This window comes from Cynocephalus volans, chromosome 6 (genome assembly GCF_027409185.1).
Source record: "Cynocephalus volans isolate mCynVol1 chromosome 6, mCynVol1.pri, whole genome shotgun sequence".
Lineage (NCBI taxonomy): Eukaryota > Metazoa > Chordata > Mammalia > Dermoptera > Cynocephalidae > Cynocephalus > Cynocephalus volans.
The window spans coordinates 115,123,491-115,138,841 of record NC_084465.1 but is presented as its reverse complement, the minus strand read 5'-3'; the positions used below and the strand labels follow the sequence as shown (position 1 = coordinate 115,138,841).

The following is a 15,351-nucleotide window of genomic DNA, read 5'->3' as shown; positions in this document are numbered from 1 at the left end:
TCATGACCACCAACAAACAGGAAAGTACTGAAAGGGTCTAGAAAATCCACCTGTGCCCCATCACATCTGCTACAGGGACATTACCAAAGCCCAGGCTTCCATTCCAGAAATGGAGAAGCAGCCAGAGCAGGGACTCCACACACACACGGGTTCCATTCCTCACTTTGTTATTCACTGAGCAGGCAAGTTACTCGATCCCTAGGGACCTCGCTTCCTCCTCACAGATCACAGCTAGTGTCTATCTCCCAGGGCTGTTGTGAAACCTGAATGAAACTGCAGCAAGATAATCAAAAGCCACCCCCAATCACAAGTCCATTCCGTGATAGGTGCCTCATCCTTTGCTCTGTGCTTCCAAAGTACAGGAGGTGTCACTGGTGGCAAAAGTGCCACTGAGGAACTTTTAGGTGACAAAGGACATGGCATTAGGTGAACTGAATCATATGAGAAAGGCGTTCCTATATCAATTGTCCCTTAATCCTTCTAAGTATACTGATGGAAAAAGTATTGGTTTGATTCTACCGCATCTTAAAGCCTTGACATACAACAGTATCTGGCCAGAATGTACTAATATAGTTTTGTTTTTATTGTATCTACTTCATGATAACCTTCTTTATATGGCAAATGATATTGGTCTTTCATCTAAAGCAGGGTTTCTCAACCTTGGCAGTGTTGACATTCTGGGCTGGATACTTCTCTGTTGTGAGGGGCTGTACTGTGTATTAAGGGATGTTTAACAGCATCCTGGCCTCTACCTCCCAATGCCAGTAACATCTCCCTCCCTAAGTTGTGACAATCAAAAATTTGTCTCCAGACATTGCCAAATGTCCCTGGTGGGGCGGGAGGACAAACCGGCCCAGGGTGAGAACCACTGATCAAAGTCAGCCATACAAATTTTCCCTCTAAAATAACCGAAGAGATAAGAGTAAGTTGCTGGAAAGTAAAACACCAGGTAAATAACAGTGCAGGTGACTTCTGCGCAGGACACAGGCTGTGTGAAGGGGGTATGCAGATGAGCAATGCCTGCTCCCCCTGCCGCACCTAGCCACTGCCTGGCACAGAGCTGGCACTCAGCAGGCAGCACTCACACTGTGCCTGATTCTGCTGTGATTGTGTGACTCAAGCACAGACATGAAAAGGCTGATATCCACCCACTACAGGCTCCTTCTCGGAGACAACGCTTTCCCTGTGCGAGCACTGACCTTTGGGTTTTCCAGCCGGACCTCCTCGATCACGGCTATGTCACCACTGCCACTCTCCACACAGTGGGAGCCAAAGGACATGTTGGGGTCTGAGGAACTGCTGGTGTCCAGGAAGCTGTCCACACCACTGACGGAGCCCCGGCAAGCTTTCTCCTCAGCAGCTCCTGGGTGGGAAGACGGCTGCTTCTTCAGCGGGTGCAGGTTGAGGACTTTCCACCCACCTGTGGAGGACAGCAGAGGTAGATGAATCAAGGGGAGAGCGAGAGACACCTTCGCTTGGCAGTGCACCAGACCCACACAACCAAAGGGTTCCATTTAGAGTCTGCTTTAAGACTAGGACAGTGGACCAAGCAAGATGTTCAGTGCCCCCTGTCTGGGCAATACCAGATTGCAAATTTGTCATTAGTACCACCCTCCACACACGTTTTTAAAAAAGTCTTCTATTCCAATAAATAAATAAAAACAAAAATAAAAATAAATTTTCTATAACTAAACTAAAAACCTGAGGGATTCTTAAACAGATTGTTGGAGTGAAGGGGAGAGAGAAAGCTTATGAAATTTCATCCCTTTAATAGTAAAAACACAACTAAACCAACAAAACGTGCACCAAGGAGAAGTGACCTGCAAGCAGCCAGCACACAGGTTGTAGGATCATCCCCTCAAACCCGTGAGTATGTGACGCAAGTGACACCATCAAGCCCCAATCTCTTCCTGAACCCACCTGCCCTTGCCCCGCCCGCCATGGTGTCCCCTACCCTTGGTCGGCGTGGAGTGATGAGGCTGCGCCCAGGGCCCCAGGCTCGCAGAAGAGCGCACATCCCCTGCGGGCCCTCTGCCCTTCCGCTTGCCACCGCCACCGCCCTCCTCCTCGCTGTCTGACTCAGAAAGGAAGGCGTCTTCGCCTTCGGGCAGGAGCGACTCCTCTTGCACGGAGGCCAGGCTCACAGTGGTCAGGAGCTCGCTCCGGGCTTTCTCTCTTTCGTACTGCCGGCTCAGGTCGCTCTCCTCTGCAAACACACAGGAGATGTACTTGGTGGTCCGCTGCCGACCTTCGTCTTCCATGAACCCCTAGAGGAAATGACATGTTTATCACACTCACAAAAGACCATTATGCCCATGGACATTCAGGTGCCCTGTGGTCTGTGACGTCTATTTCTTATTCTGGCTTTACCTCTTTCTCACTGCCTGGGCCCCAGGTCAGGAGCCACTGAGGCACCCTCCTGGGTCTTCCTGTCTCCCCACCCTCAGGCCCTGCTTCTGCAGTCTGTAGTTTTCTCAAGTGCAACCCTGCGATGGTAAGCTCCTCAGGAGCAGGGCCTTCATTTGGTCTTCCGGACAGCCTCAGTGCCTGGCACAGGGCTTGGCCCACAAAAATGAGCCAGTAAGCAGTGTTTGTTACACAAAATTCAACAGGTGCCACAGACTGGATAGTCAGGGCCTGGAGGGCACCAGCTCCACTAGCCAATGCCATGGACCCTGAGGGATGGGCTGTCACCAATTCAGGCCAATTTTATCTTCTAGAACAGGGGACGGAGGCTCTTCCTAAGACCCTTAATGAGAGAAACAGTAACATCTATGTACTAACCTCATGCCAGGGATGGTGCTACATGCTCTGCGGTCATTAGCTCAACTCTAATACTGCCTTCCAGCAAAATGGCCAAACGCGGGCAAGGAGAAAGTGACACACCCAGGGCTGAAATGGCAGGTGTCTGAATTGCAGAAGAGGAGCACCACACAGGCGTAGTAGTCAGCCACCTTGGTATCCCAGCAGCCAGGCAAGTGACACAAATGAACGGGAGAGCCCAGAGGGAATGGGGAGCCCTGGAGAGCACTGCTTGGTGGATGGGGATGGACAGACACCAGCTGGCCTCAGCTGACTGTCACACACAGGAGGGAGCTCCGGGTGTGGCCACATTGCCTTCTGACCTGTCAATACTGACCACTCACTCAGTTTTTAAAAAGTGAAAACAAAAACGCAGTGAGGAGAAGACCTAGCATGCCCGTGGACTGCATTCAGCCCCTGGGCAGCCATCTATCCATCTCCTCGATGCAGATGGCGGGAGATCCAGCCTTCTGTCCCAGCCGTTCCTCCAACATCACGCCGTGTGCACAGCCAAAGAAAATGAACTGGGAGGATGGCTCAGAAGGTTACCTTGACAACTTTGAATCTTTGAAGAAGCCGACACAGCATCCTTGCTTCCAGCTTTCCCACATTCATAGCCACTCGGATTTCAGCCTGGGAGATTCCTTTCGTGCCTCTGCGCTCAACTGTGAGAAACAATACACATGAACCCCAATCCTACACAGGAGCTGCTCTGCACAAGTCCATCCCTGCCTCCCTTTTGAAGCACAGACATTTCAATGCAGTGAAACAAACAGATAGAAGGAAATACATGCCTTTTGTCTCCCTTCTTCTCCCAAAACTCTGAACAATCTATACTATACGAATAACCATATTAATAGCTTTTTTTGAATTGCTTACTGTCTGACTCCTCCATGTTAAAATACTAAATGTGAAATGATCTACAGATGATCTAGTAAGTTCCAGGAATATCATGTTTCCCCAGCAGCAGAAAATTAGCCCTTTCACATAAATGAACTTTTTCAGATAAATGAAATTGATCCCTTTAAAAAGCATCAAAATAATTTTTAATTAAGAACTTTTTTAAATGTGTACTTTTAATTTTCCTGTCTTTCTTGGTAGACAAAGGTATTAAGGACACCAACTATTGCATTGTCCTTTAACAGTCCTGCAAGCAGGGACTATGGGAGGAAATAATGCAATTCAGCCCCACAGTAAATGACCAGCAGATGACTGTGCCAATTATTTGCTCTGTATAGCTGGTCAGCTCCTGCCCTGCCACAAGCTCTGCTTCTCAGTACTGCTATTCTATTTGCCTCTAAGAGGCCCTTTTAAATGCACTCTGCTAATCTGGGACTGAGAACTCCAGGAAGGAGCCCGGTTGGGGGTGGGAGGTGGACAGGGAGTCCCACCAGTAAAACACATGAACTATAGGGCAGACTTGGTGGCAAAGCTCTTTGTTCAGAAATATTTTCCCCTTTATTTCCTGATGCATCTGCATACTTGAGGCCACCAGGTAAAATCAATCTGGACAGAGGAGGTTTTGCTATATGGAACCTGTATAAAAATAAACATCAGAATGAAAAGAGATGACTAGGGTGTGTTCCTATATTGAACTAGCAACATGCTAAAAGTGGGGATGAAAGGGTTAAGGGCAGCTTTTCCCAAACTGTGTTCTGAGGAACCCATCTGAGAGATGTTAGGACAACTGCCAAGGAGCCCTCCAGAAAGCCGACTTGCCAGTGTGGCTTCTGACCTGCTGCTGAGTCAGACTCCTGCAGCCACTTCATCTTCTCTGTACTGCTCCCCACAGGACCCTGAGGCCACACACCTACGGCACAGAGTCACTGCTGTCCTACAGAAATTTTAGGAGATCGAGGGGATGAGTGAAGAATGGGAGTTTTTCTGCTCCTTCCTTACTAGAATTCCCAGCCTGGGTGACTCCAGACCTATCTTAGAAATCACACCTTCGAGTAATAATATTAATGGCTGTGGGGTTTTGTTGTTTTGTTTTGTTTTTTGAGTACTTTCTACGTACCAAACATTTTAATCCTACGTCATTTATCCTCACAATGAGCTAGTGTGGGTATTATCCACATGTGATGGTTAAATTTGTATGTCAACTTGACTGGATTAAGAGATACCTAGATAACTGGTAATGCATTATTTCTTGGTGTGTCTGGATATTTCCAGAGAAGATTGGCATGTGAGTTGGTAGGACTGAATGGGGAAGATCTGCGCTCAGTGCGGGCGAGCACCACCCGATAGGCTGGGGGACTGGATAGAATAAAAAGGGAGAGGAAAGGGGAATTTGTCCTCTCTCTCTTCTGGAGCTGGAACACCCTTCTTCTCCTGCTATTGGACATAAGGACCCCAGGCTCTCTGGACTTTGGGCTCCGGGACTGGCACCAGAGGCTCCCCTGTAGCTGAGGACTTCAGATTTGGAGCCACACTACAGCTCTGCTTCCCAGGTTCTCCACTGGCAGATGCCCATCATGGGACTTTTCAGCCAGCATAATCATGTGAGCCAATTATCCTAATAACTCCTCTCCCATGTCTACCTCTTGTATATATCCTATTGGTTCTGTCTCTCTGGAGAACCCTGACTAATACACCTCATTTTATAGATGCGGGAACTGAGGCTCAGAAACCTTGCTAAAGTCATACCATTAAGTGGCACAGCAAGGATTCAAACTCACATCCGATCCCAAAGCCTAAACCCTTCAAGGGAACCACAGTGCTTCTGGCTGCATTACATTCTCAACAGCAGAGCCCTCTCTTGCCACATGGGCAAGACATTTCTTGACTCCAGTGCTCAGGAACCACATCTGAGCTGGTGTGAGAACAGGACTTACTGAGCTCGTAGGTCTGCGTGAGCATATCTCGCTCATACACAATGTCCACTGGAGGCACCGCCTTGGAGATGACTTCCTCGTCGTCATCATCATCTTGGTCGTGGTCATCTTCAACCTTCCGTTTAAACTCCTTCAGCAGCTTGAGGCAGCGAACCATGACGTCGGTCCCTGTGATGAATAAAAAGTGCTGCATGGAGGAGGTGAGGGGATTTGAACTGTCACAGCAGAGGTCCCGAGAAAGGCCGTACACATCATGTCTGGAACAGTTAAAAACTGCATGTCTTGGGGCACAAGATCTGAAAATTTACTCTGTAAAATGACTTCTTGTTTTCAAAAGGATGAGTGAACAAAGAAATGCAAATGAAACAAATGCCAAGTGCCGTGTTCGTCCTACGGAGTACACAGTCACCCTCTCCTGCTGGACATCAGCTCCGTGACAACAGATGACACACCTGTCTCTTCATGGTCTCTGCCCAGCACCCAGAAGAGGGCCACACTTGGGAGGCAGTCAAGCAGTATTTATTGAAAGAATGAAAAACATCTTTTTCCTTTTACCTAATACCCACGGCCAATAAGGAGTGCCAGTGGCATAAACGAGTTCCATAACCCTTCCAGAGCATTTCAAGAGGCCTTTGCAGTGGTTCTGAGGCGGGAATTTATTCTAAGAAAACAATTCAAAATGAGGCAATGGCTACCAGCGTAACAGGTGCATTTTAGCACTCCACAGCCCCAGCTCTTATGAGTGATCTAAAACTCAGCTATGGGGGACTAAGTGGTGATGTATCCCAAACTGCCACACTCACTGTGCTTGCAATGGTATGATAGGGGAAAAAAATAACAAGCTTGTACCTATGGCCATAACAAGAGAATATATAAATAAGGACTAGAAAAGTAAAAGAAAAAACAAAAACATCTTGATTCTTTCCATGTGCTAACTCTTTTGATCCTAACAACCTAGAAGATGGATGAAGTCACTGAGATACAGATGGGTTAAGTAACTTGCCCAAGCTCCCAACAGCTTGTCAATGATAGGGGCAAAGTCACTCAGGCAGGGAACACTTAGATATCCTATGATATACGACAGTATGGGAGGCAGAATCACGGACCCTCAAAGATGCCCAGGCCCAGATCCCTCCAACCTGAGAATATGTTGCCTTACACAGCAAAAGAGAATTTGCAGAAATGATTAAGTTAGGATTGTTTTTTTCTTTTTTTTCTTTTTTTTAAATCTCTGTTGTGGTAAAGTTAAGGATTTTTAGATGAGATTGCCCTGGATTATCCAGGAGGGTCCAACGTAATATTAAGAGTCCTTATCAAAGGGAAACAGGAACATCAGAGTGAGAGACGGGAAGATGCTACACTGCTAGCTTACAACAGAGGAAGTGACCCTGAGCCAAGCAATGCAGGTGGCATCTAGAAATTAGGAAAGGCCAGGGAATGGAACTTGAGCCTCCAGAAGGAACACAGCCCTGCCAACATCTTGATTTTACCCCAGTGAAACTCATCTCATATAATAATAAACATGTGTGAGATCACTAAGTTTGTAGCAATTTGTTACAGTAGCAGGAATAATACGGGCTGTGTCTCCACCAGCTTTTGTCAGCATGCCAATGGGCAGAATCCCTGGGCACTACGGCGAGGGGTGGGGACACTAAAGCTGGTCTCTGCAACCAGCCCGTTGTACAGGAGCCATGGTCACTGAGGACCCTGCCGTGAGGTATGAAGCACGCACCCGAGAGCACAAGGACTGACGTCTAAGGAAGGTAAGATCCAACCACCCCCGCATGGGCAGGGGACTCTCATGGGGCTAGAGCACATGGCTTGCTGATGAAGTTCTTGGGGCCCTGAACTCATCAAGGCCGTGCCCTCAGAGGAGACCCTCTGGGAGGGCTGGCCTGGGGCAAACGGTAGGCAGAAGTGTGGGTGGCCTCAGTGGTCCTCAGGCCCTAGCCTGATGCTGGTCCCCTCCATGCCTCACAGAGACAGGAACCCCAGTGCACGATACTTCATCAGAAGAAACATCAAGCCCTGGCCACTTTGTCCCTTGCTCCAGACCCCTGCCCCACCCTCTCCTGCTATTGTCTCTCCATCTGAATAGGGGAAAACCACCTGAAGGCTCGAGTGCCTGGGATCGGGGTACCGCCAGGCTCCCTTTGGGATTTCCTTCCACCAGCACTTCTGGCAGCTGGCAGCTAACACACCCAGCTCGCGGACAGACACTGACCACCACGCCATTCTCCATCCCACCTTCCTCTCTGTCCTCTAGTGAAGCCCCTACAGATCCCACCCCACCCATCTCACCCCTATAGTGGTGCTCACAAGAGCACCCTATTGCTCCTGATGATGACACTGCCACCACCTACCAACCAAGAACTCCCTATGTCCCAGACGCTGTCCTAAGGTCTCCTCCACATGTCTTGAATGAGTTGCTCCTCATCTCGGCCTTAGGAAGCAGGTGCTGTCATCCCCAGTCCCCACATGAGAGCACCGAGGAGCTAAGGAACTTGTCCAAACTCCTACCCCTGAGCAAGTAAGGAGCTGGGATCTACCAGGAAGTCTGGCTCAAGAGCCCAGGCTCTAACCCTCAGGTGACATATGCCCCTAATTCAAAGACATCGATGTGACAGAACAGCTGAGTGATCCGGTGCCAGGAACGCTGGCTTCTGCCTGAGCAGCGGCACAGGACATCATTAAGGGAGACAGGCCCAGACATTCTCAGCCAACAGCCCAGCATTATTTCTTCCACTCCTTTTTAACTTCCTTAAGGGGCAATTAGCCAGGAGAAGATACATAGAACAGCCCTCAAAGTAAACGCAGCTGAAGGAGGAGAATGTCACTAGTGCACTCATGGACTCACGGGCAGAAAGGGAAATCCTCTCAGCCTTCAAAGATTCTGATCTTCTCACCGCCAGTCGGTTCAATGGTCTCACCTCTATGACTGCAGCACCTGGCACCTATCCCATCAAAGCCTTCCCCAGTGGCACGGTGGTCTCCTCTACCGACAGCCAGGTTGGGGGCTCGGAGAGACCATAAGGATAAACTTGAGCTCCAGGGCCAGGCAGCCAGGGATTTGCATCTCAGCTCTACAACTTCCTACTTCTGTGACTTTGGGGAAATTACTCTCTGTCTTCCAATCAGTAAAATGGGATGACAATGTTCTCTACCTATATGGAGGGTGGCATGTAGCAATCCCTCAACACTAACACCCAGTACCTGCCATGAGCCAGGCACTGTACCATGGCCGTAATATGAATTAACCCTTCAAATCTCACAATCCCGAAGCAGGCAGGCCCCCATGAGCTCCATTCACAGATGCAGAAGCTGAGGCACAGAGAGGTTAAGTGACTTGTTCAAAGTGATGGAACTATAAAGTGGCAGAGCTAGCATGTAAGCCCAGGCTCTCTGCCTCCAGAGTTGATGGTGTCTACCAACACAGAGCAGTTCTTCTGAATTGTATCACCAGCACCTAGACAGGGTGGAGGCATAACAGACATTAGTGGCATTAAAGATGGTTGGTCCCTTATTACTATAGGAAGAAGCCCAAAGCTGGCCTCTGGGTACGGGAACTTACCCCTGCTCTGGTTCTGAGCACAGGATTCAGGAAGGCCATTGGCCAGGGAAGGCTAAGGGTGATATCCGAGGACTATCAGCTATTCCCTACAATCACGCTGGGCATCGTTAGTCCCAGACTGACAAGGAGCACATGATCTGGAGGAGGTGCTGTGGGCGGGCCTGCTCAGGCACATCAGAGGCTGGCTTAGTGCAAGGCTGCTGTGCTTCCAGAAAGTCCAGAGTGACTCATCTAGATGGCTACTAGCAAGGTTTCAGGCCATGGGGTTTGCAGCTCTGCCTGTGCCACAGAGCTTAGCTGATTTCTCTGCTGTGAATCCCAACCACACTAACTTTCTTCTGTATCCATCAGACAAGTAAGGCCTGCTTTCTTTACCCAAGCTGTGTCTGTATCTGCTTTCTCAACACACATGCAAACATCTCCCTTTTCCCATGCCATGCCATGTACATCTTTACTTTGGAGACCTTGTGTTAGAAAAGCAATATAGGGCTGGCTGATTCGCTCAGTTGATTAAAGTGCGGTAATATAACACCAAGGTCAAGGATTCAAATCCCTGTATTGGCCGGCCACAAAAAAAAAAACAAAAAAAAGGCACATAGCAGGGTGGTTAAGAACCTGGACTCTCCTGCCATGGAGCTGGGTGCAAGCCCCGCCTGTGTTGGGTGAGCATGGGCAAGTCTCAACTGTCTTGCCTGTAAACTAGGGCTAAGGGCAAGGTCGAGCCACGTAGAACTATGGGGAGAACTGTAAGAGACAAGGCAGGTGAAGGATGGACATGGTGCTTCCTGAGTCAAGGTTTCACCAGCACTTTACACATTCCCAGAGTTCCAGAGTTTCACCAGCCTCAGAATTTCAACTGTTACTATTAAAATCCCTTCAGCTCCTACTTGCCTTTTTTAAGAAGCCTGTTTCAGACTTGTGTTCACCTAAAGCCAAAGGAAAAGGGGCCAGAGCGAGCCCCCTTAAGCACACATGCACCAGGGTGGATGGGCCCGCCACTCCATTTGAGCTGTTACCTCAATTACCAGCAACTTCCCTGGGAGTAATCGGGACCTGTTAATGGCACCCACTGATCCCTGGATGCAGGGCTTTCTTTCCAGGAACAAAAGGCAGGAGATACAACCAGCCAGATAACTGCACGTGCTCACAGCACAAGGAGCTGCGGGCATTTTAAAGAGGTGGTGCGCCAATGCCAGCAGTTCAACACAAAGGAATCACGCAGTTCTTTTGTGTCAAAGAGTCAGGACAGGCCTAATTTAGACATTCTGAAGACCCAGAAAGGAAGAAGGCAAGGAACGAATCCTTCCTAGTATGAGGCAGGCGTTGTGCTAGGTGAGTTCAGTGCTATTCTACTTACTCATTATGTGGATTCTGCATGCGATCACTGCCATTTCAAGAAAGAGAAACCCGAGACTCAGAGGGGTCATGGGATCTAACCGCTGTCTCCTACACGAGACTACCTCGCTGGACTGGAATTTCAAATTTCTATCACTGTAGAGAGCAACTGAGAAGTGGAGCCAAGAGCCCGTGTTTCTCACGTCTTTCATGAAGAGCTCTCTGGCTTTCTAGCAGAATGGTGCACTTCACCACAATTAACCTGATAACCCGGAAAGTACAAAAGCAAGATGGGCACAAATGAGCCCAGAGCAGGTCTCCTCTTTAAAGGTTACAGGCAAAGGAAAAGTCTTACTGGTGAGCCAGGCAAATGTCATGTAAATTCAGTGTTAACCGTCCTCTCCCAACACACACACCCACCTCTGATGGAGGATGGGCTGGTCAGTGCTGGGAGTCATTCAGGTAGTGTGGGAAACTGAACCGGCAGGTGAGGTACCTGCCACAGATGACTGCAGAGAGACTTGCCCAGGCTGAAAGCCCTGCACCCAGGGCGGCAGCGGAACGAAGGAGGAGGCACTGTGGACCACGCTCCCAGGGTGACGGCACAAGTGGAAAGTATGGGCTCCAGAGTCAGCCTGTCTGGTGGGACCTGCCACCAGCTGTATAACCTTGGCTAAGTGGTATGTCCTCTATGCCTCAGTTTCCTCAGCTGTAAAATGGGGACAAGAATCGTATCTTCCTCACAGAGCATTTATACAGGGACTGGCATATAAGTAGTGCTCAGTAAATGCTCACTATTAGTCATTACCACAACCTTGGGAAAACACAGCTTTTGAGGATCAAGTGTCATACCCGGTCACTTGGGCTGAAAATGTCAGGGGATTGCTTGGAGCCTTTAATTCAATTTGAATCCACAGCGTTCCTTCTGTACCAGGCCCATCACACATACAGATGAATCAGATGGGTTTCCTGTCCCTGAAGGTCACATCTGAGATAGAGGCAGGTGGTGCAGGGAGCACAATGGGCTCAGTCTCCACACAAGCCTGGGTGTGAGTTCTGGCTCTTCCATGGGGAAGCTTCTTATCTCTCTGAGCCTCAAGTTCCTCATTGAAAAACCAGGACTAACACTAACAGCATGTCCAGAACAAGCTGGTAGGAAGGGCGAAATGACTGAATGCACACAAGGTGCTCGTGCATCACACCTGAAATGCTCTGGCCAGGTGACCTCTGGAAGGGACAACACTGAGAAATATGCTACAATGCCTTCAGGGCTCTACTTCAAGCATGAACAAAGCTGGGAAATGAGAAAGCGGTAGGATGAGGAGGTGATATTGGGGTGGGATATTAAAGGATAAAGAATTGTCTGACAAGGCAGAATGGGACTGGCATCTAGGCAGAAGGCACAGTATGAGCCAAGGCGCAGAGGTGGAAAAGGACAAGCTCACTGTTGAAGTGGCAGGAGAGGGGCAGGAATGAAGGTGAGAAAGAAGAAAAAGGTAGATTGCAGAAGGTGTGTGCCAGGAAAAGGATAGTTTGTTTTTTATCATGTAGGTGTGATGTTTAGGACTGACTCAAAGCTGTTTCTGTGGCGGATGCAAAAGATGGCTTGGAGGGAAGGAGCCCTAGCAGGGACTCTAAATCTGTAGACTCTCGGGCCCCTACTGTTGGAGTAAGCAGGAATGAAGCTGTTTGGGGACCTAAAATCCCATGGGCTGTAGGTAAATTTTAAGAGGACACAGTTTTTTTCTTTGCACGCACTTCTCTGAGTTCCCCTTTCCCCACAGTTATTTGATATTTTGAACCTTGGCTACAGGGGCAAGATGTCATTATTTACATGAATGTAAAGTTGTTGTCCAGCAAGCCTGAAGCTGCAGACCTGCACGTACTACTCAGACCCTGAGGTAACAGCGAGGATGGGAGCAGAGACCAGACGGAGCCTTGGTGAGACCTTGCACCTGGCTCCTTGCACGGAGCTCCCGCAGCTCACATCCTCCTCCCTCCTGCTTTTCATTTCCCTTTCAATCCCCTCTTTAAAAACCCCTCAGTAAATCTGAATCTTGGAAATGACTTTAGTTTGGCCATTTGCCTTCAGGTTTACTGGAGAGATGGGTGAGTCCGACACCTTCCCTCAGGTCACCAGTATTCTTGAATAAAAGCTAATTTCCATTTTCACCAATATTTGACTTTTGAGTGGTCTGCTTTTGTCTGGGGGCAGGCAGCTGCACCTGTGCCAGGTAACACTAGGAGCTGTCACAGGCTGGTTCTACCTTTAGCCCCATCCCCTGGCTCAGGCCCCAGGCACTCACCTACCCAACTTCTATTTTCTCCTGAGTCCAGCCCAGTCACTCATGGGAGGCAGCAGAAGGGACTGATTGATGGCTAGGCTCAAGAGTCACACTTTCTGTGTTCAAGTCCCTGCACCTGCACTTACCAGCTCTGTGAGTTTAGGCAAGGGATTTGTGCCTTCCCTTCTTATCAGTGAAATGAAAGAGAAGTGCAGATGAGATGGTTAGCAGGACTGGAATAAAAGAAAAGACACTTAGCACAGAGCCTGGCATATTGTCTTGATGTTTTCCCCCTTCCCTGCTCCAAAGCTGACCACAAAATGGGAAAAAAATATGGTATTATCTCACCCAGTTCCTTCCTCTTTTTAAGGTCCTTAAACAAGCCGAGAGGTTAAGGGTTTTTTTTACTAATTGCATAAGGAAATAAAGTTATTGACAATAACACACATGGGGGCTTACAAGGGTTTAGGAATTCTTGGTGTAGAGTTTCAGAGCCATCATTAAAAACCCAGTGCAAATAGCACCTCCCTGAACCCTTGGGGTGGGTTAGTGACTGACTGGTTTCAGTCCCCAAAGTTCTTGAAGTGTGACCAAGAGATGAGAAGGGCTGGGTGTAAATTGTGCGCTGCCAAGCAGAATGACAACAGCAAACCTTCCTAAGGGCTCTGTGCCGGGCTCTGTACTGGCCCCCATATCTGTTGCTAGCTGGTCACCCTGTATGGGCATTCAAGTGCTCCCAGGAGCATTCCCTCCTCCCCCCAAAGCAATCAGCTGGCTACACCCTAGACAGATCCTGAAGGAAAATCTCAGGGGCCCCTCCCTCAGCATATGGTCCGTCCTCAGTCCTAAGTCTGAGGCACGTCTGTGGTTGTCTGCCCCAGTCTGACTCTCTGCAATCTTTCCCCAGTCCTTATGCCCCTTCCACCTGCCCCAGCTCTTTCCAAAGTAGTTTGGGCAGCACGTTTTCCTGCTGAGGGAGGTCGATGGCTCCTGCTGTCCCCAGGATTGAGTTAGAGCTGCAGGGGAGGGGAGAGGACCATTCCTGACAGAGGGAGAGGTGCCTATGCCCCTGCAGAAGTTACTCAGGCCCAGGAATTCACACTCTTGGGGATTTTAACCCCCTTCTTTTAAGCCCTCACTTTTAATAGTTTTTGCCATATTAAAATGTGTTTGCTTCTTTTATTTATCTTAATTATTAATTACGGTAGTTACTATTCATTTTTTTCACTAGTATCCTTTAATCACTTTTGTTGCTTTTAACTTAAACCTTGCTTATTTTTAATTATTTTTAATCAGATGGAAAAAACATAGTATATACAGGGTTTAGTACTATTCATGATTTCAGGCGTCCACTGTGGGTCTTGGAACGTATTCCCTATGGATAAGGGGGGACTAGTGTATTCACAGGTCTGTGTACCCATCACCAATTTTAGGACATTTTCATCACCTCAGACCCTTTAGCTATCATTCCTCTATCCCCTCACCCCTGCCCTAAGCACTGACTAATCTACGTCTAGATTTCCCTATCCAGGACTTTCCTATAAACGTAATGGCCTTTTGTGACTGGCCATTTTTGCTCCATTGAATGGTCTTGGCAACCTTGCAGAAGACCAGCTGACCATCAATGTATGTGTTTATTTCTGGCCTCTCAATTCTTTCCTTTTTTTTTAAAAGATGACCGGTAAGGGGATCTTAACCCTTGACTTGGTGTTGTCAGCACCATGCTCACCCAGTGAGCAACCGGCCATCCCTATATGGGATCCGAACCCGTGGCCTTGGTGTTATCAGCACCACACTCTCCCGAGTGAGCCACGGGCCGGCCCCTGGCCTCTCAATTCTATTCCATTCATCTATATGTCTATCCTTATGGCAGGACCACACTGTCTTGATTACTGTTCGTTTGTAATAAGCTTTGAAAGTAGGAAGTGTGAGTTCTCCTATATCATTCTTCTTTTTCAGAGTTATTTTAGCTTTCTGGGTCCCTTGCAATTCCCTGTGAACTTTAGGACTGGCCTGTCAATTTCTACAAAGAAGTCAGCTGGGATTCTGATAGGGATTGTGTTGAATCAGTTGACTAGTTTGGAGAGTGTTACCATCTTAACAATGATCCATGAACAAGAGATGATTTTCCATTTACTTAGACATTAAATTTCTTTCAACAACGTTTTGTAGCTTTCAGAGTATACATTTTGCACTTCTTTTGTTAAATTTATTCCTAAATTATTGTAAGCAGATTTGTTTTCTTAATTTCATTTTCAGATTATTCATTACAAGTGTATAGAAATACAACAGATTTTTGTAATCTTGTGTCCTGAAATCTTGTTGAACTTATTAAGTCACAGGGGCAACAGCCATGGGGAGAGTCCACATCATAAACAGTGGAGCACAGATACTTTACCACCCCTTCCCCTTCAATGTTGGCCTCATCTTGTCACCAAACCTGGAAAACCCACTCAAGTGACCACCCCAGTCTAGCTTCCAACCACATAGTTTTCTGAAGGACGGCAAAATTAACTTCTATTTC

The 15,351-nt window shown here is 48.1% G+C and overlaps 1 protein-coding gene across 1 annotated transcript in view; it reads right to left on the bottom strand.

Moving 5' to 3' along the window:
- Positions 1 to 15,351, bottom strand: part of GTF3C1 (general transcription factor IIIC subunit 1) — an 81,449-nt gene that overhangs the window by 43,536 nt on the left and 22,562 nt on the right. The window contains 4 exon segments of the mRNA XM_063099730.1: positions 1,200 to 1,420; positions 1,955 to 2,267; positions 3,352 to 3,467; positions 5,637 to 5,804. Of these exon segments, the coding sequence (XP_062955800.1) occupies positions 1,200 to 1,420; positions 1,955 to 2,267; positions 3,352 to 3,467; positions 5,637 to 5,804 (818 nt within the window).